The 27,727-nt window shown below is 54.8% G+C and overlaps 1 protein-coding gene across 2 annotated transcripts; it reads right to left on the bottom strand.

Annotated features, from left to right (window-relative positions):
- Nucleotides 1-180: 180 nt before the first annotated feature.
- RBPMS2 (RNA binding protein, mRNA processing factor 2) lies at nt 181-27,371 on the bottom strand. Of its 2 annotated transcripts, XM_032623997.1 has the most exons (9): nt 26,976-27,092; nt 11,114-11,191; nt 10,504-10,542; nt 8,907-8,969; nt 8,424-8,574; nt 7,778-7,929; nt 1,790-1,812; nt 1,583-1,652; nt 187-1,320 (listed from the first exon to the last, which is right to left on the bottom strand). In XM_032623997.1, the coding sequence occupies exons 1-9, from the start codon at nt 27,072-27,074 to the stop codon at nt 1,204-1,206; spliced, it is 792 nt and encodes a 263-aa protein (XP_032479888.1). In that variant the 5' UTR covers nt 27,075-27,092; the 3' UTR covers nt 187-1,203. The 2 variants fall into 2 exon arrangements, with proteins under 2 accessions (XP_032479890.1, XP_032479888.1); XM_032623999.1 differs by lacking the exon at nt 1,790-1,812 and having other exon boundaries at nt 181-1,320; nt 26,976-27,371.
- Between the last annotated feature and the right edge of the window lie 356 nt (nt 27,372-27,727).

Here is a 27,727-nt window from a genome sequence, read left to right as displayed (position 1 = left end):
AGGTCACTTCCTCTCCAGCCTCAAGTCACACAAAAGAGGGCAGGAGGGAGAGGCCACGTGAGCTCTGAGGCCCGGGCCCACTTCGCCTCCTTCCCCCTTTAACTCCCAACACCTGTCCTCTAGCTGTGCCCTCCCGATGGCAACCTACAACCCAAGGAAGCAAAGGTCGGAGAGCAGTTACTTTGGATGATTTTTTATTTTGCATTTCATATATTATCCAGTTTCACATTCTCACAGGATCAGCAATTACAACAGCCTCCTCGTCTCCCAAGTCTGAAAACGGCAAGACAGCCACAGCTGTGGCCAAAGGTAATGCACACGAAACAAAAAATTGCACAATTTTTCCTTCATTTTTCTTAAACTAACAGCTGACGCTAAGGCTCACTGCTGGAGAACGGAAACCCTTTTCTTCTTCATGCCTCAAACTAAAATGTTAAACTTATCTGACGGGGCGGACAAGGTCTCTTCAATAATTGCACACACACACGAAAAATCTTTCATGTTGCATAAATATTTTGTTACACAGGGTACAAAAATACTTTCAACTTTTTGGTTGGTTTCCAACTTTGGAAAGCATGAGGAACCATGGCAGGGGTGGGGTGCGCCGCGGAGAGGTAAGCGAAACTGGGCAGAAAAAGGGTTTTTTTTAATGGCTGTTGGCTCATCTGAGGGGGAGGAAGCAGAGGACCCCAATTTGAAATGACCAAGAAAATGCTCTACCTTGGCTGGGTGGTCCTTCCTGTTCAGCCTGGAAGTGTGTGGGGTGGTGGAGGCCGCCAGCCGCAGGGCGGAACTGGCTGCAGGGCTTGGTCCTCACTGAAGCAGGGTGGGTGCAGGGGAGTGGGGTGTGGGGAGAGGGACCGGGAATGATGAACCATTAGTGGTCAGGACTTGTTGCTATGGTGACACAATGTGAGAACAAACTGTACACTCACATATATACAGGTTTAAGTGTCTTAATTCATGCCAGGAAAACATGCAAAATTAAACGCCTCATTTCTTTGAGGTGGGGCTACGGAAGCAAATTTGGACTGGAGGTCAGGCCTTGCTCAGTCCCAGTGAGACCTCCGAGCTGGGTCTGGGTGTCCCAGTGAGAAGGCCCCTGAATCCTGCCTTGAGGCCTTGGAGAGGGGCTTTGGGGCAGGACAGGGCTGAGGAAAAGGAGAGAAAGGAAACAAGAGTCCACTGAGTCAGGCTTAAAATTCACAGTCTTTGGAGGGAAGCAGCAGCTCTGCACGGGCCACCTGGGGGCAGTGGAAGCTCAAGGTGGCTCCCTCCCCAGTGAGGCGGGCGGGGGGCTTCGAGCTGTGGTGACCAGACCTGGAGGGAGGGGAAAGAGGTGGCCATGAGCAGATGCATGGGACTGGAGATGAACCCAGGCCCTCCCCTTGCGAGGAGGCTGCAAGATGCGGGGTGGGGGGCAGGGTGGGAGGAGAGGGGAAAACCAGCCAGAGTGCCCCAGGCGCAAGCTCAGGTTGGGGTAGCACCAGCGAGCTCCTGGACTCAGGCAGAGGAACCACGGCCCTGCAGGGAGCCAGGCGCTAGGACACTTTCCGTCCCAGGCCTCTGAGCCAGCACTTACTGAAGAACTAACAGAACTGACGATATTTCCATCCTTGCTGGGTGGTATCAGAGGAAGGGTACCAGCGCACCTGCAAGAGAAGCCAACGTCAGGAGCTAGCTGTGCAGTCCCTTCGCTTGACGGGGGAGCCTGGGAAACACGGCCTTCAGTGCCCCTGTCGGAGTCCTGGTCCTGTCACTGACGGCGGAGGTCGGGCCAGTTACTCACCTCTGGGCGTCAGTTTCTTCATCCTGAAAATGGGAGAGCGCCACCTGACCTGCCTCCTCTGCAGGACGGAGGTTCAAATGAGAGAAGGGTTACGGAGGCGTTCACGCTCCACTGAGCCCGACGGTACCGGGTGGAGTGCTGGCAGCCGGGGGCACTGGCCCAACAGTCTGCCCTTCCCCCTTAACCGGGAGAGGGCGGAATTCCTAACATCGGGAGAATGCACCTAACACATTTTTGCTCAACTTCTTTTGAGTCTCAGTGTCCTCAACAGCTACAGGATAGAGATGATTCAAAGTCACAGGGTATCCACGAGGATCAGATAAGACAGAATGTAAAAACACATTAGAAACCAAAGTCAGTGTGGTCTCCAAGGGGCAGGACTCCCAGAAGTTGGTCCTGTCCTTGCAGGATCCCAGGAGGTCACAGACAAGACCCAGCTGATGCTCCCAGCCTCCGCCGCTGCCCCGTTTGAGCTTCTGCACCACCCCTACCCCCGTTCCCTTCATTACAAAAGCCTCCTAATTTTAGAGATTTGTAACCTACCAGCTGAGCCCTCTAGTGGGAGCCTGGCAGCTACCTCAACCCTGGTACTTGCTAGAAGGCCCCACAGAGCAATGGCCCCAAAGCATGATTCCCAGAAACAGGCCAGGAAATGACATGCACCCCATTCCCCATGGGCCAGTCTGGACGGTGAGCCGTGCTGGGTGCCAAGCCAAGATTGCGGGGAGGCCGCCTGCCCCAGTTACAGACAGCACGTCCGCCCGGGCCTGACCCGTGGCCACCTGGGAGGGGTGGCGGCAGGGCATCACAGGGCCCCGAGTGAGGGGGTGGGAAGAGAACTCAGAGATGGGAGCCGGGGTTCTCTTAGGAAAGAAAGGGATGGCACAGGAGAGCCGATGAGGAGACCAAGTAGCAGCTGGGCATACGGACAAAACTCTTGAGGCACGAGCAGTCAGACCCAGTTACCCACTTGGCTGCCAGGAATCCCTGCCTCTGTAAGCAGGGAAGATATCGAGCAACGCCAGGCTATCTGGTGGCTGATGAAAGCTTCCTGAGAACTTGCTCCTGTGCCCCCTCCAAATTCTAGGTGCCGTTTTGTACAGCGCAGGACTCTGACCACCCCGTGTTCAGCAGGAAGTCGGCAGCTGGTTACTCTGAGATGCCAGGACACTTGGCACGTGGCAGGACCAGGGCCTAGGCCAGCTGACCAATGTCGGGATGGCCCCTGGGCTCCAAGGATGTGGCACTGCTGTCATCGGCACACAGTTGACCCCTGGCTGCCAGGACCGTCTTGATTAAGCCCCACACCACACAGAAAGGGTCAAGAGCCTCTTTGAGCCATCCAGCCTCAGAGGCCATCTTATTTTCTCTCATGTCTTCTGAACATCTGGAAACAGTTCCCTCCCTTCCTGGCTGACAGCTGAGAGGGAGGAAGCCTCTCCTCCCCTTTGCCGAGCCATGGGCTGCCCTCTCAGCTGCAAGCCCGGCTGGACACCAGAACTCATTCCCTAAGAGAGGGATGATGAGGAAACCAGCACCGCTGCCACCGGACAAGGCTGCGGCCGGTCCAGCTCAGGGAAGCCTTAGTGGACCCTGACCACTGCACTTCACCCAGCCTCCAGCTGGAGTGGCCCCACGGCAAGGAAGCGCCTGACAGGCTGGGTGCCCTGCAGGGCTGGACAAGGGGAGAGCGTCGGACGAGAGTGGGAGGGACCCTGGAGGCCTCCGACCTGCCCTTCTCCACCACCGGCTGCTTAGGGGCCCCCACAACAAGCCTGCTCCATCCAGCCCCACCCTCTCCACTAGGTGCTGCGGCTTGGGCTCCAGAGCAGCAGCTTTCCCTCCAGCCTGAGATGAGCCACCGCCTCCTTGGGGAGGAAGCAGAGGAAAGCCCTAATTTCTGAGCTCGGGATGGTCGTGCAACCCAACTAAACAGAACGTACTTGGAGGGCTGCATTTCCACTCTCCTCAGATGTCTGGGATAGGCCAGTGGTCCAGGTTCTCTAAAGAAGCACGGTCTCTTCCTGCCCCAGCTCAGAACAAGACTCCAGGCCCAGGGGTCACGGCCAGCACAGCAGGGAGCAAGTGGCCAGTCCCCTGTCAGGGCCTCCACTTGTTCACAGTGTGGGGGGGGTTGGAGGTCCTAAGAGGCCACCCCACAGGGAAAGCCCATGGGCATCTAGAATGGCTACAGCTCCAAGAGGGGCAGCACCCAAACAAAGGAAGTGGGGGGCACACGGTCCTCTCTCAGACCCTCAGACTGACTGAGAAGATACACCAAAAAGTGGGCAAAGGGATGAATCCACACAAGAAGAAATAGAAACAGCCAACAAATAAGGGAGCCTCACTCATCACAAAGTCAAAACAATACAATTAACTCAGACCAAGTCTACACTCTGACCTTGCAATAGTTCTAGGAATTTATGATAAGGAAAGCAGGCAGGACAGGTGCCCAGAGAGGTGTGAACAAGGGCATCCGTGGCAGCACAGCCTAACAGAGCAAAAGGAAAGTGTGTAAACAACCTCACTGCCATCTACAGGGAGGCAGACACACTTATACACTGGTAGGCTAGCCAGGCACCCAGAATGCAGACCTATACTTACTGACATAGAAGCATGCCCTAATATTTAAGTTTTAAAAAGAGTAAATGTGCAATTTTTGTAAAAGGTTCATACCCATGGATTTACTTATACACCTGTGTCCAACTACCTACCAAGTCTAAGGACTAAACGTAGTGATATTTTGGGGAACAGGATGACAAGCAAAGGCAAAAAAGAGAGAAAAAACCTGTCTTTTTCTTCCCATGAATGCAGACCTCTAATAGCTAATGTTCATGAAGCACCTGGCATGTGCCAGATGCTGGTCTAAGTAGTTTTCATATACTAAGTTCATTCAATCCTCAGAAAAGCCCTATAAAGTTGATGCTATTAGCATTTCCATTAAACAGACAAGAAAATAGAGGCAGGGGAATCCGTGTAACTTTAAGGTCATCGGTAAGTGGCTGAGCCAGTGTAAGGGGGGCAAAGGGCTGCAGTGAAAGACCCCCATACCCTCAGGTCGAAATGGAAAAAGAAGTCCAAACTGGGAGGACCCTGGGGTGCAAGGGGACATGAAGAATCCCGCTTTTAGGCCACCATCTTCATGTACCAGACCCCAGTGTGCCCCTGCCACCCCATACGCTCTGAAGGAGAAGATTCTATCAAAAGGATCAGAAGGTCCAGCAAGACAGCCTTGTGCCGAGATAGAGCAGGATCGAACCATCTCCAAGCCCCTTTTCTTCCTGCAGGTCTCGTCCCCGCAGCCACATGAGGATGCCTCGCTCAGGCCGAGCTACTGGCAGAGGGCGTGAGGTCAGGATGCATATGGTGGGGTACAGAAAGGAAGGACCGGTTTGCATCCCCTTTTGTCTATCAGCTGCTGCCTTTCTCTCCAAGTCACCTCCTTACCCCCAGGCACAGAAAAACGCGATTACTGGTCCTCTGGGTTAGTAATAACCTCCTGAGGATCACCAGGGTCCACCTCCCTCATTTAGGCATTTTCAGCCTCCACCTCTGGGCAGAGTACTATCGGGGGCAGGGAGGGGGCTCTTGGAAGGAATAGAGAAAGTGATACTACTTCAAAAATGCCTTCATGCGGGCTTCCCAGGTGGCGCAAGTGGTTGAGAGTCCGCCTGCCGATGCAGGGGACACGGGTTTCGTGCCCCGGTCTGGGAGGATCCCACATGCCGTGGGGCGGCTGGGCCTGTGAGCCATGGCCGCTGGGCCTGTGCGTCCGGAGCCTGTGCTCCACAATGGGAGATGGCCACAGCAGTGAGAGGCTCCGCGTTACCACAAAAAAAAAAAAAAAAAAAAAAAAAAAAAAATGCCTTCATGCCTATTACTACATTTGGTCCTAACAGTGTGTTTTACTGTCGAGGAAACAACTATCCAGAGAACTCAAGCAGCGGGACAGAAACTAGTCACCACCTGATCCAATCGCTTGTCATCAGGCTGCCTCCCAAAAAAAGCCACTGTCCCTTTGAGGGGGCCCTCAACCCCTTCCCAGGGGAGACCAGAAGACAGGAACTCAGGCACAGCGAGGCCTGGAGGGAACTAGACAATAATGACATTAAATAATAAGCATGTAGTGCCCCCTCTATGCTAATAGGCTACCAACCACCCTCTAAAGTAGGCCTACGGCTATCATCATACCACAAAGAAATTGAGACACAGAGAGGTCAAGAAACTTGCCCAAGGTCACACAGGTGTGGAAAGAGAGAGCCAGGACTTGGACCAAGGTAGCTGGACTGGAGTTGGACGGCCACAGGGCGTGGGGATAGGAGGGAGGAAGCTGGAAAGGAAGACAAAGAGGAGGGCACACAGTCCCGTGTACGAAGCTTAGGGACCCACAGCAGTGCACCACTCCCAGCCGGCTGGGGGGGGGCACCCCAAAAAGGGCAGAGAATTATCGCTCCTGAAGAATCTGACATCCTGACTGTCCCTGGCTCCCAACCTCTGCCTCACATTGCCATCATGGCCTAGCATCTCAGAGCAGACGGGGTAGAACCTCTCCATCCGATCTGGTCCTGCCCTCTCGTTTTACAGATGGGGACAAGACGGAGGCCCAGAGGTGAAGTCACTTGCTGAAGATCAGGTAGCTAACTGGTGGCACAGCTGGGATCAGAGGACTCACAGGGCCCCTGCAGTTAAACTGCCCCCCGCACCAGCTGCCTTGCACACTCCGCCGGGTCACAGAGGATGCCTTCACTCACCACAGAACTGGTCTGCGGTAAGTCCCCAAACGTCGCCCTAGAGAGGAAGAGCCCCGCCACCTCCCTACGCCGATCAATTTTCCAGCCGTCTGTGGTGTGCCGCCGGGGGTAGAGCGCCAAGCGGCAACCACGCGTCTGCCCTCAGTACAACCCAAGTTGCCGTGGCCGGGGGAACGCCTTGCGAGGGTGGCAGTCAGGGAATCTGAACCTTCCACCTTGGAACTGGGCGAACCCAGGTCACTAAGCCCTTCAGAGGGATGGACACGCACCTGACCCTCCCACTGGCAGAGCTGCCCACTCCTCCTGCCTCAGCTTCTAGTTTCTGGGAACTCTCCCTCCTGGCTTCTCACACCCTTTAACTCCTCGTCCCCTTCTACTGCCCCAGCCAGGAGACCTCTTTTCTCGCCCTCTCAGCAGCCAGGTCGCTCTTCACGAGCCTCAGCTCTCCGTCACTTCACTGACGAGAGGCCCAGGTGGGCTCACCGCTCACCACAGCCCTCCCACGCTGCCTGGCGGTGCCCCGTCACTGCCGCGCGGAGGCCTGGCTGTAACCTGCGAGGTGTTCGTGCCCCTCTCGGGCACCTGGCACGGCATTTGGCAAGCACAGAGCCCTCCCAGCCCAGCCGTGCCCTCTCCACCTCTCGCCTAGAAGCGCGGGCTGCATCTTTCCCGCCCCAGCCCAGGTCACAATGCAGGGTGCCCACGTTCCTTGAACAAAAGAGCAAACACTCACTGGGCACCCCGGATGTTCCAGGTACAATTCTAGCCCCTCACATGGCTTAACATTTAATTCTCACAACAACCTGAGGCAGATACTACTATTCTTATCTTTCCAGATGAGTGAAAAAGAACAACCCAGACACAGAAATCTCTCAGAGCTTTCTGAAGTTCACAAAGACAGGAGGAAGCAGAGGCAGGCGGGCTGCCTCCGGCGACCGCACTCAGGTCTGTCACCACAGGCAGAATCGGCACAGCCTGCCCGCGCGTGTCCGGGGGCAGTGGACCCACGGTGGGTCTCTCACACTTCGCATTTGCAGTGTATCCTCGATGCGGCCTCACAGCTTATCCTCTCCTTCCCCTCTGTGGGACCCCAAACCCCAAAGGTACTGTTGTTACAAGGCAGCAGTTCTGCAGCAGCTCTGGGGACCTGGGTGGCCCGTGGCCGGGTAGGAATGAAGCCTGGCCAACTCAGAGCCTTTGTTCTCCCCCTTCCTACTTCTCCCCCCGACAGGCTTACCTGAGCATGTAGGGCGGCAGCGGCAGCAGCAGTGGCGGCTGGGTAGGTAAACGCAGCATGTGAGATGGCTGGGGTCAGCTCTGTGGTGTACAGAGGGTAGGGGGCCCAGGCCTCTGGGGATGCGGGGATCAGAGCGGCCCCCATCAGGTCATCTGTGACGGGAGACAACAGCCCCTCTTGTCAGAACGTGGGTCCCCCTTTGTGCCACCCCATTCCAAACACAGAAGGGGACCCAGCACTATCACTGAGCATAAGCTCCCTTCTCAGGCTCCCCTGAAGGATCCCAAGACTGGGAAAGAAGCCATGGTAACTTGGCCAGGCTTGGTGAGCATCCTGTCTGCTTCAAGAAGCCCTCAGATGGGTCTCTGCTCATCTCAACCAAGAGGGATCAGAGAAGGCTTCAGGGAAGCTGGGCGACACCAACAGCTCAGGAGCTCAGTCTGAGGTCCAGCAAAGGCTGCAGGGGAGGAAGGAAGCATGGGACCCACAGGGATGGGTAATGGTGGCTGCAAGAAGCTCCTGGAAATGGGGCGGGCAGGCAGGAGTGATGCCCTCAGTGATGCCCTCTGCACGCAACTCCATCCACGAGGGCCCCCCAGCTCTGCCAGGTAAAGGGCAGCAGATGGCCACTCTGAGTGCCACTCACAGGGGTCTCGTGCGATGAAGTGTGCTCCTAGGGCGGGGTGAGCGTTGGTGGGATTTGGTGTAGCCATTAGCTTGTTCTTGGCCATCTTGGTGTTGGCTTTGGCAAACTCTAGCCTCAGGGTCTGAGGGTTCTCAGGATCAAAGCGAATACCCTACATGAGAAGGAAAGGAAGGGAAAGGTGTTACACTGTAGGACCCAGCCTGTCCACTGCAGTGGGGACGGAAGGGCCCCAGAAATGATCCAGCCTGAAAGACTCGTCCACACGGGGGCCAAGACAGAGGACACACTGCTCGGGCCTTGTGAGTAGTGGCGTTTGGCACAGACAGTGCAGCCAAAGACTCTGCCCCAGGATGTTGGGAAAGGTACATCTGTGGGCCCTTTCCTTGGGTGTGGAGTGGGGGAAGGTTTGCAGAAGACGGAACAGGAATACCCATTGCCTAGAAGTCTGTGGGTCAGAGAAAGGCCTTTTCTCTGTCTACTCACGTTCAATGCATTCTTGGCCGCTTCTGCTCCTGCCCGGCTGTCAAAGATCACAAAACCAACAGGCTAGTAGGAAAAAGAGAGAATACCCTTGCATCTCTCCCAACACTCCATCTCCCCTTCAAGTATACAAAACAAAACAACAAAGAACAAAAAAATATATAATTCTTGTCCATATCCCCCCTATGTTCAGCTAGAACACAGGGAGGATACGGCCAAGAATTATATATTTATATAATTATATATGGACAAGAATTATATATTTTTGGTTTGGGGCACTAAAACTCTCCCATCCAGGTACCACATTCTGGGAAACGATGCCAATACAGCTTTATCCCACTGCACTAAACATCACCCTTTCAGTAAAAGTCATTTTTTTTTTTTTAATGTATGCAGGTAATTAAGTGTAAGTTTTAGTGTTTTCCCCAGCACGAAAGGGAACACTAATGTATCAAGGGCACGGAAAGGCTTCAGGTTCAATCAAGGGGCAACAGGTTTTTTAAAAATATATATATATATATATATTTATTTATTTATTTAATTAATTTATTTATTTATTTTTGGCTGCGTTGGGTCTTCGTTGCTGCGCACGGTCTTTCTCTAGTTGCGGCTCGCAGGCTTCTCATTGCGGTGGCTTCTCTTGTTGTGGAGCACGGGCTCTAGGCACATGGGCTTCAGTAGTTGTGTCACACGGGCTCTAGAGCGCAGGCTCAGCAGTTTGGGCCCACAGGCTTAGTTGTTCCGCAGCACGTAGGATCTTCCCAGACCAGGGCTCAAACCCATGTCCCCTGCATTGGCAAGAGGATTCTTAACTACTGCGCCACCAGGGAGGTCCCATAAACTTGTTGCCCCGGGCTTCCCTGGTGGTGCAGTGGTTAAGAATCCGCCTGCCAATGCAGGGGACACGGGTTCGAGCCCTGGTCCGGGAAGATCCCACATGCCGTGGAGCAACTAAGCCCATGCACCACAACTACTGAGCCTGTGCTCTAGAGCCCGCAAGTCACAACTACTGAGCTCGTGTGCCACAACTACTGAAGCCCGCGCACCTAGAGCCTGTACTCTGCAACAAGAGAAGCCACCACAATGAGAAGCCTGTGCACCGCAACGAAGAGTAGCCCCCGCTCGCTGCAACTAGAGAAAGCCCGTGCACAGCAACGAAGACCCAACGCAGCCAATAAATAAATAAATTTATTTATTTATTTATTTAAAAGGGGGGTCGGGGTTGGGGGGAACAACAGGTTTAAAACTTCTCCGACTTCATTTTGCCTGGGCTCAGTCCAGTTCCCAAATGGCTCCTGAAGGCTCTGGGCCTGGGACTCCTGGCATCAGGAACCAGAGCACAGCCACCACCTCTATGGTCCTCAGCCTCCGGGTCCCACTGTGGCTTCTCAAGGGCCAGAGAGTGAGGACCAGGAGGTGACTGGTAAGAAGAGGGGACCTGTGGAGGCTACTCTTTCGTCAGCCTAGGACAGGATAGGGGTGGCAGGGGGCAAGTCTCAGCTGCCAGATGACTCAAGATTGAGGAAAAGAGAACAAGCTCAGTTCCAATTTCAGCAGTCGGTCTGGACTGGGAGGAAGAAAAACCTTGGAGAGAAATTACCTGTCTCGATGTGAGCTTGATCAGGGACCCTTCATACCCCTGCAGAGAGAGGTGGTCATTAACAGGAAGGTCGGAAGCCTCTGTTGTGCTACCCTGGTCACCCCCCAGCCCTGCCTTTCCCCAGCTCACACTCTTCTCCCCCCAAAGGTGACCCACTCTGATCTCCACCACCGCTGAGTGCCCTCAGTCTTTGTGTCCCATATCACACGGCCTAGCACACGGGACGGCCATGATGCGGTAGCATTCATCATTTCATGCGGAAATTCCCCTTTGCTCCCGTAGCCTGTCATCTGGAAGCACAGACCTCACCTTTTTAAGTTTTCTTATCTGCAAATTGAAAACGCTATGCTGAATCTCAAAGATTCCTTATACAGCAAAGTCTACTGAGATTCTACTGTCTCCACTTTACAGATGAGAAATCGGAGGCTCAGAAAGGCTAATAAGCGACTGACAGAGAAAGCAACATATGAGTTAGCAGAACCGGGACAGAGAACCAGGTCTGCCATCACAGTTTCCAGTTTTCCTGCTGCCCAATCCAGGTCTGCGATTCATTCCTGATGCTTCTCCTCCATCCTAGGCTCTGCCCATGGGTGGCTGAGTCCAGACTCACCTTGAACGGCCTGAAGAGCAGGTAGAGTTCTCTGGGTTTAATATCCACAGGGAGCCCACTGACGAACAGTGTCCGGACCTGGGGAAGAGACCACAGTGGTCAGGGCCGGGCTGACAGAAGAACAAGGATGATGGCTCTTCCTTCAGGAAGGAACTGGAATCCTTCCAGGGCTGAAGGAAGAATTCAGGATTTCCTGAGCCTTCTTTGGAGGCTGAGGCAAATGAGCACCCAAAGTTTCACAGCATTTAACTTTTCAAAATCCTTTCTGGGGACTTCCCTGGTGGAGCAGTGGTTGAGAGTCCACCTGCCGATGCAGGGGACGCGGGTTCGTGCCCCGGCCTGGAAAGATCCCACATGCCGCAGAGCAGCTGGGCCCGTGAGCCATGGCCGCTGAGCCTGCGTGTCCGGAGCCTGTGCTCTGCAACAGGAGAGGCCACAACAGTGAGAGGCCCGCGTACTGCGCAAAAAAAAAAAAAAAAAAAAAACAACCTTTCTGGACCCTTTCCTTTCCCTGGGTTCATCCTGCAGGTGTCACATCAAGCACTAGCTGAGCACTTCTGCAGACTGTCTGTTGCCGAACAGCCTCAAGGAGAGAGTCCTATTTAACAAGATAGATGAAGGACCCCTCTGAGACTTGAAGAAAGCAATGGTATCTTACCTCCAAAAAATGCCCAAGTAGAAACATATATATATTTCAGAATACTCCCATGGACTCCTGGTAGAAAGGCTCCATCTGGTCTAGCGGGGAGGCAAAGATGTAAACTCTGTGCCTTGGAGCGATTTCATCAGAGGGCCCAGCACTTTCACCTCCATCTCCTCCTGCTTCCCACGCTAGATGTAGGCTCTTCAGTGGCCAGCAATGTATTATACTCTTGCTTCTCTGCCCAGCTCTTAGCATGGTGCTGGTACTAAATGTTTACTGAATAAGGGACTTGAGGAAGGAGTCAGAGATGGAACAATGGTGCTGGGTTTTGAAGAATGTGTAGGATCTTGCCAACTTCAAGTGAGGCAGAGGATGGTGTAAGTTATGAGCCTTGCCCTCAACAAAGTTACAAGTTGGCACTGAAGCCAGGTCTAGACACCAGGTGTCCATCCTGTGACTCCTGCCAAACCCGACCTCCCGAACAGTGGGTGAGGTACAGGAGAGGGCTAGCAGGAACACTTCCCTAATTCACCACTGCTGGTTAAATGCTGCTGGCCTCCAATGCTCAACTAGCAAGGCCAGATCAGCCAATAATTATAATGGGAGAAGGAGGGTATCCCATAGTGTAGATCCATTAAAAATACATCTTGAAACTGTGCTTTGTGAGTAACGAAAAATCCAAAAGAGCAGAGCTTCCCCACACACTTGACTCCTGTTTTTTTTTTTTTTTTTTGGCTACATGGCTTTGAGGATCTTAGTTCCCAGACCAGGGATGGAACCCTTGCCCTCAGCAGTGAAAGCGCAGAGTCCTAACCACTGAACTGCCAGGGAATTCCCTTGACTCCTGTTTCAAGTCGCATGTCATACCACTAAGCCAAATGAAAGTCTTCTCAACTTGTCACTGACGACTTAAGAACAAGTTCACATGCCTCAGCCCACCCAACACGTGGCTATTCTTGAAAACATTTAGTGGGCCACATTCCCCCCCAGAGGCACCAAGGAACTTCTTCCATGCTCTAGTGATGGCCTACTGAAGGAACTGAGGCAACAGCCTTCTTGGAGACAATGGCTTGAATCAGGAACCCAGGGCAGTCAGGCAAAGTTACACCCAACACACACACACACTCCCTCCCTCCCCATCTCCCTCTCCTCCTCCCCCTCTCCCCTCCCCCTCCCCCTCTCTCTCTCCAATGAACACACATGTCAACAACAGAGCCAGGAGTGGCAAAGGAAACCAGCCCCCATAGCTGCCCGTAACAAGTGTCGCCACCCCTAGCCACACAGGAATGACTCCAAGCCCATGGTTGATAAAATAGGTAAGGACAGCTTCTTCTCTCACATGAGTTTTTGCCAAGAAGCAAACCCAGAATTCCTTGCCAGTTAGGACACCTCCACCCCCTCTGGTGATGCCTTTCCTCGCCACACACACTTCTGCTCCTGGGCTTGGGGTAAAGTTTCTGTACATCTCACAGCCCTTGGCAGCTGTGTCCCTATACATGCAGCTCTCAAGCACTGCCCTGTCCCAGAAGTATCTGGGAGAAACTGGACAGCCCAGGCTCCAGAGTGGGCTGAACTGAGTTCCTGGACTCCAGAGGGCAGCCATCCTCTACACCCCTCTGCCCTTTGACGGAAGACCTTTCATTTACATGTAAACCCCCAAAGAGAAGTGCCTTGCTCAGGCCATGCAGCTTGTTTTTTAAAGGCAGCAGACCTGGGACTTAAAACCCAGGTCTCCCTCCCAACCACTCACCCAGGCTGGTAGAGATGATGCTTGCTTTTTGGTGCCAGGACTTGGGCACCCAGCCCACCACAGACGATGGACTGAAAGAGTACAAGCCAGCCAGGGCCCTGCTGGATCGGCCTGGACCAGCGCTACTCCCTCCTCCCTGGGATGAGGGGACATGCTTTGGGTCAAAGATGCAAAGCCAGAGCCGCCCACAGAAACCTCTGCCTCAGTTCTCCCCAGGGGCCACCCATTTCACCCCAGCTAATTTTAAACCCTTCCTCAAATGGCTCCTTTCTGGCCAGACCTCCCCAGAGGCCCCCTTAAATAGAAAGTTCTCAGCACAAAGTTTCCTGCTTAGCGGAGGGGAGGGGAGTGAGTATAGGGGAACTTTCCCTCATTCCCAGCTCAGATTCTGGTTCCCAGCCTTCTCTGGGCCAGATGACTCTTTTCCCTGGCTTCCCATCTTTTAGATTCTAAAGGCTACAATACAGGTTGCATCCTGTGCCTGGTGATTCCTTAGGAAACAAGCTGACATCAAGGCAGTTATGAGTTAGGTGGTGGGTCCCCGTCTGCCAGTTCACAGACCCTTTGCTGGGGGGCTAAATCACAGGAAGCCTGACCTGAATGCTCTCCTTGGTTCTCACTTGACCCTGGACACCCTGGCAGATGATGTGCCCTCTGCCTATCTCCCCCTGTGCAGACATGGAAACTGAGGCCCAGAAAGGGCTCAGGCAAGCTTAGTTCAGCAAAGAGCAAAGCTGGGTAAGATCCAGGAACACTGAGTCAGCCATCTGTGCCATTCTTCTGGCTGTGGGGACAGAGGCAGCCACGCCTGGGCAGCCTCGTTAGCCCCATGGATGGGTAAAGTTCTGCCACACGTCCGTTCAGTAGCCAGTCCCTTCTCTGGGTGCCTGTTTAGAATGATGGCAAAGCTGGAGTGACAGGAAGTATGAGCCTAGCAGGCTGGCCGGCCACATGTCGAGAGAACAAGAGTTTCCAGAGCCCACCTACCCACCATGCTACTTCCAACTTCATCAGGTCCTGCCCCGGCCCACAGACTCTGGGTCCCCGACAAGCAGCCACATAGGGCATGGCAACTGTTCACACTGCCCCTCAGACCACCCCTTCTTCATTCCTTAACTGAAGGGCATCCATCCCTCAGGTCCCTCTATTTCCTCACCCCTCTTTCCTTCCTCTGAAGTCTTCTGGGGCCCTTAAGACCCCTTGTCTTTTACTGGTCCCACCATCTGAGCTCACCTGGACTCTAAAACCCAGAGATAGGAGGCAAGTCTCAAAACTTTCCTGTCCTCCAAGGTGCCTAGAGCCAGGCTCAACATCTGAGACCCCCCCCCCCATCTCTACACACCTTGGTCCCTCCAAAGAAGGGACTCAGAGCCAGAAACGATGTGGTCCGGGACGGCAGAGTGATGCCATAAATGGGAAGGGCTTTGGTTAGTTAGACCAGAGTTTGCATCCCAGCTTTATTCTTGGCTTGGCGAAGCTGCTTCACCTCTCTGAATGTCAGCTTCTTTATCTGTACAACACAGGTACCCTCTACCTCCAGGATGAAGAGCACACTTTATGCTCAGCACACAGGAGAGGTTCAACCATATGCTGTTCACTTCAGGGTCCCATCATCTCAACACTGACCTGCACAAAAACCTCACCTATCAGGTACCACAAGCCATTTAGTTATAAGGTTGCCTAGTGAGGCTGGGTCAGGTCCAGATCAGCCTGGAGCTGGGAACACAGGTGAGACAACCTTACACGGTCGTCGGATTCTTTAGTGTTCCTCTTCCCCAGGGAGGCCATGTCTGAGGTGGAAGGCACCGTGGAGTTCAGCTAGTTAAACACCCTCATTTTACAGATGACGGGGGGCTTCCCTGGTGGCACAGTGGTTAGGGATCCACCTGCCAGTGCAGGGGACACAGGTTCGAGCCCTGGTCCGGGAAGATCCCACATGCCACAGAGCAACTAAGCCCGTGTGCCACAACTACTGAGCCTGCGCTCTAGAGCCCACGAGCCACAACTACTGAGCCCGTGAGCCACAACTACTGGAGCCTGCAGGCCTAGAACCCGTGCTCCGCAGCAAGAGAAGATGAGAAGCCCACACACCACAACGAAGAGTAGCCCCTGCTCGCCGCAACTAGTGAAAGCCTGCACGCAGCAACAAAGACCCAACGCAGCCATAAATAAATAAATAAATAGATAGATAGATAGATAAATAGATGAATAAATACTGATGAGGGAACTGAGGCTCAGAATAGGAAGGTGACAAGGCAACCTAATGGCACAGTCAGGATCCTTAGGGATGGCAGGGACAGAGACATGTGGTTACTTCTGCAAGGCCTGGCCAATGAGTCCTGTGTCCCAGGCCAGCACTGGCAACCACTCCTCCCATGCCACTTGCTGGTGCCAGCCTCACAGCCATAGGGTGCAGCATTCAGCAGAGAGGTTGGGCGCAGACAAGGATTCGGGGACCAACCACCACTGATGCCAAGATGGAAAGACCAGCCAAAGATCCCACCGCCTATTCTACAAGTTTACTACAAGAATTCAACACGAAACTATTTTAAGATACTTGGAGGAAGCAGAAGGGGGTGGCTCACACAATCCCAGGCTGCTAGAAAGAACCAAACTTGTTTACCTAGGCCCTTCTTCCATACACTCACTCTTTCTCCAAAAGCATCCACACAGCCCGAGAGAATATCTCCCTCCTGCCCTGAAACATTGAAAGCAACCGCGGCCCTGTTAAAATGGTCATCTTCACGGCAAGTACCAGCAGACTGTGCTGGACCACAGCCATGTCCCTGGCACAGATGGAAGGCAAGTTTGGAACAGGCTGGAGAAGGTACTGGGGAGAGGTGGAAAAAGGATAGGGAATCCTTTGGAATTCCCTGGCAGTCCAGTGGTTAGGACTTGGCGCTTTCACTGCCATGGGCCTGGGGTCAATCCCTGGTCAGGGAACAAAGATCCCACAAGCTGCACAGCCAAAAAAAAAAAGGGGGGGGGGATGGGGAGTCCTTAGAGCCAGTAGAAGAAGACACATGTTGAGGAACCACTGGAAGCACCGAATTCAATGTGGACAAGGAACTTGGCCAGAGAGGTGTCCCCATACAGGACATCGCAGACATGGTGTGTAGCCTTCATGATGGTCAGGAGCAGACTTGGCCTCGCTGGAGGTCCCAGCCAGTGCCAGTCCTGCCTAGGGCAGCAAACTGGCCTTCAGCACGACGGTGTCCCTGGCCAGCAAAGCTTGGGGACTCCCGAGGCTGCTCATCCCTCAAGCAAGCCCTGCTGCCTATCCTTCCCTGGGGGTGCTGGGAACAAGAGGGTGGGAGAGTCCAGCCCCTTCTAGGAAGTCCACACCACAGGCTATCACTGGCAGGCAGGCTTCCTGGGGTTGGCTAGGTATTTGCTGTGTGATCATGGGCCCTCTCCCTCCAGCTACTGCTGGACCTCGAGTGCCTGGGGCTCCCAATGACCTCTTGCCTGCTCCTCCCTCCTCCACGGGAGGCCACCCATCTCATTCCCAGTGCTCCGGGGAGGGGCAGAGAAGGGCACAGGAAATGGTGGCCCCCATCCTCAGCCTTACTCTTGAGGCCCCTGGGGAGGGAACGCCCCCTTCAAGGAGCCTCTCCAGCACCTTCTGTAATCCCAGCAGGACAGAGGACCCGAGCCCCCGGGTGGTGCAGCCCTTTCCCTCAGTAAAGGTGAAAACTGCGGCCCTCCCCAGCCCAGAGGGAAGACAACTTTTTAGAGAGAAGTAGGAAGAAGGGGCTCTGACAAACTCATTCCTGTTTGTGTGTCAGTAATGATCTTCCTTCAGACAAACAAACCAACAGTTGTTTACAGATCTTCAGAAAAAATGAAAGTAAACAGAAGCCTCCAGAAGCAAGGTGACAGTGATACCCAAGGCATCAGCCTAATAGCAGAAATTCAGGCTTCTGCCTAAAAAGCTTCGAGGCACTCGACCTCTTTCCATCAGCCCAGGTGGACATCTCTGTCAGCCTGGACACCTGCACAGGCACACCTGTCATTCCAGTGCCCCCAGGCCAAGGCCAGCTCCCCCAACAGTGGCTGCTTAGAGGTCTCTGTCCTCCCCTGGGCACACACAGGGCCCAGCACATGGGGGCCCTGCAGAAGTCAAGGGAAGGGAGTTGTGGGGGGAGGCGGGGCAGGGGGCATTCCCCCCAGAGGAAAGCCTCTGTGTGGGACAGGACTGGGGTGTGGGGTCCGAGGGGCCACACCACAAGGCCCTCCCTCCCTAGTGGGAGGACGCCACACTCAATCAGCCCAGGCTGGGGCCTGGCCACACTCCACCTTCATACCAAGAATTGAACACTCAACTTCTCAGGTTAAGGGTGGCAGCAGGATACTGTGGCTGAGAGGATGAGCGCCGTAAATACCAGTTTTTATTAGAGACGGAAGGGGTAAACACTGCTGTCAAAAACAGTCGTATGTCCATGGATATTAAACCCCCTACCCTTTAACTCCAAAGGACAACCACGGCCTCCTTCCAAACCCCAGCCCTGTACTCTCCAAGACAGCACCCTGGACTTGGACTCCAGGGACCTCCCGTCCGGGGCACAAAGGATGCTGAGGTAGGAGAACATCGGGGTTATCCCCACCCTTCCCCCACCCCCAAATAAATCCCAGCGGTCCACCAGAAACACTCCCCACTAGAAGACAACTCCTGCCTTCTAGGTGAATCTCTGCCTCACGAGGCTAAGAAACTTGACTCTGGGCAATAGAAACAGCATACCAAAGAGATAAAAATGATACTTGAAAACTGATTCTTTGTGGCAATCCAACATCCCTGAAGTTAGAATTCAATCTGGAAGGGAACTGTTTCAACCAACCACTTCATCAAAATGTTCAAGTAACTCGCTTACTTTGAACGCTGCCTCTTAGCGTGGGGAGCCCTGCTGGTGTCATCTGGATGGAAAACACCCCTTACAAAAGTGGGTGGGGGAGGAGGGAAATCCAAACAGGGAAAAACAAGCCTCTCATAAGCCCCTCCCACATCCTTCCCCAATTCCCAGCCCTCTCCAGGAACCGAAATGCAGAACATCTGAGCTGGAAGAAACCTTATTTTTAGCTGAGGTCCAGTGAAGTTGCTCCAAGTCACCGAGCGTATCAGAAGCAGCCCCAGTGTGCCCAGGTGCCCGGCTCACAAGTCAATGCTCTTTTGCAAACCTTGATCTCACACCACCAACCCACTCAGAGCCCAGTGGGGGGTCAGCCTTAGGTGCCCAGAACAAATGACCTTCAGCTTCTGAGCTAAGAGGGCAGCAACAGTCCTTAGCAGAAGGTTGACCGGGGGTGCACGGGGTTCCACTGGATGATCCCATGGCTAGTCCTAAACAGTTAGGTATAGGGAAGTCAAAGGGACGACTGACAGACTGCCAACTCCCAGAGCAGCCTTCTGCAGCGGGGAAGGGGTGGGGGTAGAGCAGGGCCCCTCACAGCCCCAGGAAGCCCCGAGTCCAAACAGAAGCCCAAGCCACCCCATCTCGGTGTCCCACTACCGCCCCACCAGCCAGATCATGGGAGTTTATGAGCTGCAGCCTGCGTTATATAAAGCTTGCAGCGTTCCTGCTGTAAAGATACTGAAGGTCCTTTTTAAACTTCATCACGCCCAGTTCGGCCCCGGCTTCTGCAAGGGGAAAAGGGTCATTGAGAACCAAGACACAGGACTCAGGCTCAGCCTCCTGCTCAGACAACAGACCAGACACAGAAACAAAAGAACAAGAGGCTCAAAGCAATTGTCAAGGAGCCCGATTGAAGTCCCAGCCCTGCCACCGGCCAGGCAAGTGGCTTCGTGGCCTTCACCACTGCCTCAGCAATAAAGAGGAGGGGTGGACTCGCCTCAGGGCCCTTCACACTCTGACCTTCCAAGAAACCAGGGAAGTGGGAGACCGTGATGGAGTCTCGGAGTAATGCTCGGGCACTGTCCTCCATGGGCTCAGAGCTCCAGTGCTTTCGTTTTGCCCACAAGACGGCAAAGAAAGCAGTAAAGAAGGGGCAGAGGTTGAGAGGGTGAGAAAGCAGGATGTCAGAAGCCAGGCCCTTGGGGTTTGAGAGGGGTCTCTCTGCTGGGGCAATACCGGAGCTGCCAAACAGAAACCACAGAGCAAGTCACTGTACCTCTGCAGAGATCTCAGCGGCCTGGTCTTTTTCTTCTGTATACATATGTAGGGGGCGGGGTGAGAGTTGGGTTCTGCCTGGGTCCTGTGCTTAGGCTTGGCACTGGCAGGTCGCTCTTACGCCTCCCCGGGGAAAGAAGTCCCTCTCAGTGGGGCCACTTGACGAGAGGTGGATGGAATGTGGTGACATGGCCCGCAGACCCAGGACTTATAAGGGCTGAACAAGGACACGGAAAAAGAGCAAGCAGATACAGCCAGACAGTACAGCAAGCAGATACAAACACACATGCTCCCAGAACGCCAGCGCCTCCTGTTTCCTCCAAGGAGCTCTGGGCTGCTCAGCTCCCAGGCTAGGACAGTGCCCAGCCTCCCTCCAAGCAGTGCCCACCTAGGACACCGCCAACGTCATCACGGTCTGACCTGGCGGGGAGAAGTCCAGGTTTAGGGGCTGTTCCACAGTGTTTTGCCTGCCCCCGCTAATTCCAGCCCCACATCACATGTATCAGGGCTTGGCTCTAAGGCCCCACGCTGGGCAGCACTTGGTAGTTTCCACTTCTTTCACACCTACCATCGGAGTGTGAGCCTGACAGGCCTCTGAGGTAACAGGCAGAGTGGTACAGGCCCATTTTACAGTTGAGGAAACCAGCTCAGGAGTTAGGTGCCTGGCCAGACACTGGCAGAGCTGGGGGTCAAGTCCAAGTTGCCTGGGAAGTTGGGGCTCTTCCTTCAGGGCCTGCAATGTGCCCTAGAGCTCCACCTGTGTGTGTGTAGGGGTGGGAGGAACTAAGCTGGATTAAATAAGGCTTCAGACCTTATACTCCAAGCTACTTCTACCCCCAGGAAGGGAAGGCTTCACATCCTGGGAACCCACCTGGTCAAAGTCTGCTGCGAGTCCTGCGCTACACCTCATTAGGGAACCCAACCAAATAGCGTGAACTGTGCTATGCAGACTCCTTGCGACTAGGCTGCCTGGAGGCCGGGTGGGGGTGGGGTGGGTGGCCTGCTTTCCACTTGGTTCCAGACAGAGCCAGGGACAAGGCGTTCAGAGGCAACTCAGAAAGACAGGCTCAACCTGGGACAAAGTGAGAGAGTGGCATGGACATATATACATTACCAAATGTAAAACAGATAGCTAGTGGGAAGCAGCCGCACAGCACAGGGAGATTAGCACAGGGAGATCAGCACGGTGCTTTGTGACCACCCAGAGGGGTGGGATAGGGAAGGTGGGAGGGAGACCCAAGAGGAAGGGGATATGGGGATATATGTAAATGTATAGCTGATCCACTTTGTTACACAGCAGAAACTAACACACCATTGTGAAGCAATTATACTCCAATAAACATGTTAAAAAAAAAAAAAAAGAAAGACAGGCTCACAGGGCCTCCAGCATGAAGCTTCTGGGCAAGGCTCCCTTCCCTCCTGTGCCGTCAGCCTCCCCTGTCCCTCCTACTGCTGTGTGGTCGGCCAATGCCAATCTATTGCCTGACCCTTGTGGCTGGCAAAGGTTGCAGCTGTCACCACTGCTATATGCTACCCCATAGATTCAAGGTGTTGTCCTAGGGGAATCCCACGCACTTCCCCTCGCTCCAAAATCAATACCTCCAACCCTTAAACCATGTGATGTTAATCCAGTGTGAACACACGGCACCGTGCACGTGAACACAAAGCGCCGAGCACGCCACACCTGTGCACCACCCGACTGAGGCAGGTGAAGTCTGACGAGAGATGTTTCCCAAAGGGACACTCCTGTTGGGAGAGGGTCTCTGTTCAGGGATGGAAACTACTTCTAGGACCTAGATTCTGGTTTGGAGCTCCCCTGTCACCAACACAGGAGAACCCCTCCATCCCAAGTTGTGCCCGCATATGGCTACAATTACACACAAGAACAGGGACCAGTCTGGGTGGAAGCTCTTCACAGCCTTGATCGCAACAAAGGTTCCCCAAACTGGTCTCAGGTCCTATTCCAGTAATTTCTTCTGACCTCTCCCAGTTAAAGTCCAAAACTCACTTGGGAAAGGGTAGGTTGGCTAACCACAAAAAGGAGGTAGGGGGCTTCCCTGGTGGCGCAGTGGTTGAGAGTCCGCCTGCCGATGCAGGGGACACGGGTTCGTGCCCCGGTCCGGGAGGATCCCACATGCCGCGGAGTGGCTGGGCCCGTGAGCCATGGCTGCTGAGCCTGCGTGTCCGGAGCCTGTGCTCCGCAATGGGAGAGGCCACAACAGTGAGAGGCCCGCGTACAGAAAAAAAAAAAAAAAAGGAGGTAGGGACTCCAGACACTCATACCATGGGCTCATCCAGGCCAGACCCTGCCCTTTCTCCCTGAGGGTCCTAGGCCTGTTCAGAACTATACAGGCGGCCTTGATGACTTGTGACAGCCAAGAGCCTTTCCTCAGTCAGCTGTAAATGACTGAAGGCCATGACAGATGGGCCAAGGCAGACCCTCCCACTACAAACAGCTCCTGCTATATTCTGGAGGCGCCTGGCCTGGATGGATCCACCAGCAGACTCTTCAGGAATGGAGGACCCAACGATCTTGCCACCTGTCTAGCCTTGGCACACCTCGGGTAATCTTATTCCTTCCATCCAAGGACGGGGAAAAAAGCAGAAAGCAAGGAGGCCGTGCTGGTCCCTGGGCAGGCAGTAGATGGGGTTCGGCATAGGAAGCTTCGTGGGTTGTCTGCAGTTCCCACCTCACAGCAGCATGGTTTCTGAAGTATGGGAGATGCCCCACTGCCTCACAGCTTTGCCTGGGGTGTGAGGACCCCTCTGAGGCAGCCATGGTCAGGGTTTGGCAGAGGAACCGACAAGGCATCAAATGTTGCTGCTACCCAAAATCAATGGCTGAGCAGAGGCTGGAGGCCACCAGGTGCTGCCAGAACCTAGCACTCTAGCTCAGGTCTGGGTAACCAGAGGTGGGTGGCCTTGGACCAGGAACTTAGCACTCAGGGCAGGTGGGAGGACTCCTCTCCTCTACCTCTCAGGACTGTCTGGAGAACCAGTGGGATAAATGGGTGGAGAGCATGAAAACTGAGCAAAGCATCCCGCAGTTCATTGGTTGCCTCTAGTTACAATACTCGCCAGACTCCTCCCCAGCCCCAGCCCAGAGATGGAGATGAGAAATCAGAATGTCCAAACACTGAATGATACTTAGAAGTTGGTTCTTACTGGGGCAAACTAGCCAGGCCTGCCCACTTACAGGCAAGGAGGAGATAAGGAGACCCAAGAGAATGGCCCCCCAAAACGACAGGCAGTCACTTTAGAGTAAGTACAATTTTTCTAGTTAAGATGCCCAAAGCAACAGGGAATCAAGGGTGGGGGTGGGGTGTGAAGGCAGTCAGCCCCAGCCCAGGCTACAAGGGGGATGTACTGTCTGTAGAGAATTCACTTGTTCTGGTTTTTATCACCGCAATAACAATTCTAAACATTATCTGTGATAAAATGCTCCTCCTGCAGGGGCTGACAGCTCCCACCACCCAGTCTTGGGATGCCACCAACCCAACAGAACTAGCCTGGAAACCAGTCCTGAGCTTCTGCTTGGGACGCTGTCATCACCTAAAGCTCAGCCCTAAAAAACTTCAGTTGCAGACCCTCTCCCCTCCCCACCCCCAAGTCTCATCCAAACCCCCAATATAAAACAGAACAGTGGGTATAGTATGTTGTTAAGAGCAAACTCTGGGTCCAAACCCCAACCTACCCAATTACTAGCTACATGAAAGCTATTTAACCTCTCTGTGTCTCAGTTTCCTCACTTATAAAATAGTAATAAGTACTTCACAGTGCTGTTTGTGGAAGTTAAATGAGTTAAAATGGTGAAGTGCTCAAAACAATGCCTGGTACAAAGACTATGTATGGGTTTTACTACGCATAGTACAGCCTTACCATTAGGTTATTTGAGCAGAGAAGACACATTCACGACAACCGCCAGGAGGAGGGGAGTCTGATCTACCTGATCTGTCTGGATCTACCCTACTTGGGTCCTGTTTCAGGTAAAAGTCCGGAAGCATAGATGCCTCCCTCCCCTTATACCAAAAAAAAGTCTGCAGGACAGAGCACCAAGATGTCCCAGATTCTGTCAAATATTTCTGATGGCAGAGAAAAGGGGCAGTGCCCAAGTCACACACTGGACCCTGAAATTCCTTCACTCATTTGAGTGCTAACCTTGGCCATCCTGCCAGGGGCCAGGGACCTAGCTGGATCCTCAGAGGACCCTAGAGGACACATGATGGACCGTGCGGTACCAGACGTGCAAGAAGCGATCTTGGCCCAGCTTTGGTGGATGCCATGGACAGGCAAAGATGGGGATGGAGGGCAGTGAGGGCCAAGACGCTCAGGTCAAGCTGTAGCTCCCTTAGCTACCGTTAATCTCTGCCTTTCTAGAGCTTACCATTAGGTTGGCATAAAACTTCTTTAACTCTTAGAAACTTGAACCGCACTCCCCACCCAAGATTCCAAACACCACCCTCCTGTCAGGGGCCCCCAACGAGTCATACTGTAACTTAACACTGCCTTGTATTAAAATATGTCTCCATTTTCAAAATAAAATATTCTTTCAAACCACATATACCTTCCCCAGAAACACTGTAACTCTCCAGCCATCTCTCAAGAATCACTAAGACAGGAGATGCTTGAATCTGGGATTGGGCAACACCAGAGGCAAGCCTGCCCTGAGCAGGGCTCGGGTGCTGTACTGCCTCACCTTCTGGAGCTCAGGCACCAGCCAAGACGCACCTCAGGGTGGGGGGGTATGGCTTCTAGATTGAAAGGGACACATAGCTGTTCCCCTTAACTCCTCGCTGCCCTCCTTAGCTTTCCAAAGGGTTAAAGGGTTAGAAGTTTTCAAAGCTTCTAACACACCTTCTTCTTAAGTAGCAGAAAAATGCCAGTTTCCTCCCAAGCCTGCATGATTGATCTCAGGCTCTTCATAACGTGGTCTCCAATAGTACTGCAACACAGCAAATTCCTGGTAGTCACCCAAACAAGCTCATGTGGCTCCCAATCCACCCCCCACTTTTATACATGCTATTCCCTCTGTCTTGGAATGCCTTTTCCATTCCCTACAGGTCTAACCACCTCCTACTCAAGCCACATCTCAGGGAGGGCTGACCTCTAACTTCTTCCTTGGTTTCCTAGGTTTGCTTTAGCTAATCTCCAAGAGCCAGCCTGGGTCAACCACGAGAGTAAACCACCACTGCTAATGTGGATTTCCCCAATGGTGGCTCTTGGGGGTTGCAGAACTGCCTACCTAGGGGGCATCTAAGCTAAAGAGACTAAGTCTAGTTCCTGCTCAAACCACCAATCCAAGATGGAACCCTGGCTGAAGAGCTCTTGGCCCACTGTTCAGAAAGCTAATGAGGAGAAGGGGCCGATTCTTGTGCTTACCGGACCAGAGCAGACTCTGGGCTCCAAGAAATCACTGGGGCCCTTAGTCTTAGACCTCTGTTAAACAGGAGCCCAGGCTCCCCACCCTCCCCAGCACCAGTTGCACTGAACTCCTTGAAGCACTACAGGGCTATAGCCCACCTCTGCCCACAAGGAGGGAGAGCAGGGATTCCACTTCTTGATGATTCTGCCCTCTCTCTCAAAAAGCTAGTTAGAAAAAAGTGACCAATACCTCAAACGATTCCTCCAAGACTTTAGACTGGCCTCGTGGCTCACCCTTCCCATTTCAAACGGGTGGGTCTGAGGGTCTCTTCGGCGAGCTAAGTCCCTGCTGAAGTCAACCCTCTAGCAGAAGTGGTTCTGGGTCCTTGCCCAGCTTCACAGGAGATGGCTTCCCTCCCTCAATTTCAGCAGAGACCACACACACACTAGCAACCCTGTCAGCCTCCCCCAACTCTCAGGGGAGATTCTGAACAACCAGGTAGAGTCAGGATGGGGTCCCCAAAGCCAAGGGCCTGTCAGCATCAAGGTCCAAGAAGGACAAGGACTTTAGGAGCCAAATGAACCTCAGCCCACTAGAACCCACACCACACTCGTGGACATATGTCAGGCCTTCCTTCGCCACTCTTCAGAGTGAAGCGTTGTAGATTCCTCCTTTCCTTCCCCACAGAAAGCGGGATCTAGACCTAGATTCTCAAGCTGTCATGCCATTGGTGGACTGGGGCTGGCAGCAGGCCTCTGAATTGCTAGGAGTGGGAACTGGCAGTGTGACCCTCCCATCATCCCTCCCACAGTGAGGAGCCCAGCCCAGCCGTGGGCCAGTGCCGCCATTCTGCACCAAACCTATAGCACGGCGGGCGGGCACCCGCCACTGGATAGGAGGGAGGCAGCAACGCCAGCCCCCATCAGGGGCTCTGCGGTTTCTCCCCCAGACCAAGGGGAAGGGAGCTCAGGGTGGATAACTGGCCCTTGGTTTCCTGGGCAAGAGCATGCCAGGGCGCGGCAGGAAGGGTCTAGGGTCTCTTGGCCCTAGAGTGACACAGCAGAGGCTCCTTCAGAGAGAGAGCTGCGAAGGCTGCCCCCTTTCCACACCAGTTTTTGTCTCTGCGGGCCGAGCTTCTGGTCTCCATTCACTGATAGCCTTAAGGCTATATCCACCCCCACACACATACACCCTCCCGGATTTTGCCACATCCAATTAGCCACTCAGCTGTTGGTGACTGCACGAAGCCGCCCCAGACTCCCTCCTCTTAGCACATGGCCGGTGGACATTCCTAGCAGAATCCCACTAGGGCCAGCTTTGGGGTCCTGGCTTGTCTGCCACGGCAAAACCCGAGAGACGAGAACTGGGAACTGAGTGTCTTTAGGCATCTCCTTCCCAACTCAGTCAGCTGACATCTTTGCCAAAGCCCAAGCTCCGGGGCCGTGAAGAAAGCCGTCTACCCCCATGACTACAACTCTAGCGAACCAAGGTGCCGCGCAGCCGGCCCAGGCCTCCAAGGTCACGGGGAGGGGTCAGGGCGGAAAGTACAAGGGAGTGTGGGTGCCGCCCGCCCGCCGCGCTAATCCCAATCAGTTCCTCCCAGCCGAGGCGGGAGTCCCGGCCACGCGGGAGGAGCGCCTCGGAAGAGGGCAGCGAGCGGGGCGGAGTGGAGAACGAAGGACGCGCGGGCAGCAGGCGTGGGGCGGACACGGCGCAGCTCGCCCACCGCGGGACGCACTGACGGCCGCCGGCGCACGGTCGGCCCCGAGCCTGGGAGGGCGGGGAGACAATGCCCGCCCGGCGGGGTAGTCCAGGCCGCACGCCCCCGCCCGCCGGACACGGGCTGCTCCTCCCCGGCCGAAGGGCAACGGCGGAAAGGCGCCGGGAGCGATTGCCAGATCGCGCGCGGGGCCCCGCGCGCCCCGTCCCCCGCCCACCTCCGCGTGTACTTCACCCAACAAGTCCCGGGGGCGCAGACCCACCTCCTCCTCCAGGGTGCCGCTGGAGCCCGAGCCCGTGCCGGTGCCGGTGCCGGTGCCCGTGCTGGTGCCGTGCTCGCCGTCCGGCTTCAGGTTGCTCATGGTGCGGGGGGTGGGGTGGGGGTGGCTAGGGGAAGGGAACGCGGAGGGCTAGCGCGGCGCCCGGCCCCGGCAAGGAGGTAGGAAGGGGCGAGGTGAGCGGTGCTCTCCGGTGAGGGGCTGGGTGGCGGTGGGGAGCGCGCAGGGCGGTGAGAGGGGCAGCCGCAGCGTCGGGCTGGGGTCACATCAAGTTTGGCGGGTGCAGGAGGCGGGGAGGGGGTGCGGCGGGGGAGGCACTGGGAACCGGAGCCGAGCCGGACTGGCCGCCGCCTCCGCCTTTTCACTGCGACCCGCGAGTGCGCCCGCGGCGGCGGCGGCGGCGGCGGCGGGGGGCGGGCGCCGGGGGAGGGGGCGGGCGCCGGGCGGCGGCGGGGGGCGGGGGCCGGAACCGGCCTCAGCTGGGGCCCGGCCAGCCCCCTCCCCCTCCCTCTCTGCGGTCTCCGGGGGAACGCGCAGCCAATCCTCGCCGCCCGCTGCGGGCTCGCCCCGGCCCGGGCCGCGGCGCGCCAGTCTCCGGCGGGGCTTTTCCCTTCTCTCCCTCGTCCTTTCTCTCCCTCTCTCTTTCCCCTTTCCCTTCTCCACTGAGAGTTTTTAAACTTTGATGAACTCACCCAGCGAACTTTCTTAAAGGGGCCGCGCACACCGCGCCGTCCCAG

This window comes from Phocoena sinus, chromosome 2 (assembly GCF_008692025.1).
Source record: "Phocoena sinus isolate mPhoSin1 chromosome 2, mPhoSin1.pri, whole genome shotgun sequence".
Lineage (NCBI taxonomy): Eukaryota > Metazoa > Chordata > Mammalia > Artiodactyla > Phocoenidae > Phocoena > Phocoena sinus.
This window is presented reverse-complemented; position numbering and strand designations above follow the sequence as displayed.

Excerpts from the sequence above, each read along its gene's own strand:
- RBPMS2 (XM_032623997.1), bottom strand. The coding sequence starts at position 27,074 with ATGAGCAACCTGAAGCCGGACGGCGAGCACGGCACCAGCACGGGCACC. Across the intron at positions 8,970-10,503 it reads TCAAGCTCACATCGAGACAG|CCTGTTGGTTTTGTGATCTT; the intron begins GTAATTTCTCTC and ends TTTTCCTACTAG. Across the intron at positions 7,930-8,423 it reads CTTCATCGCACGAGACCCCT|ATGACCTGATGGGGGCCGCT; the intron begins GTGAGTGGCACT and ends CTCCCGTCACAG.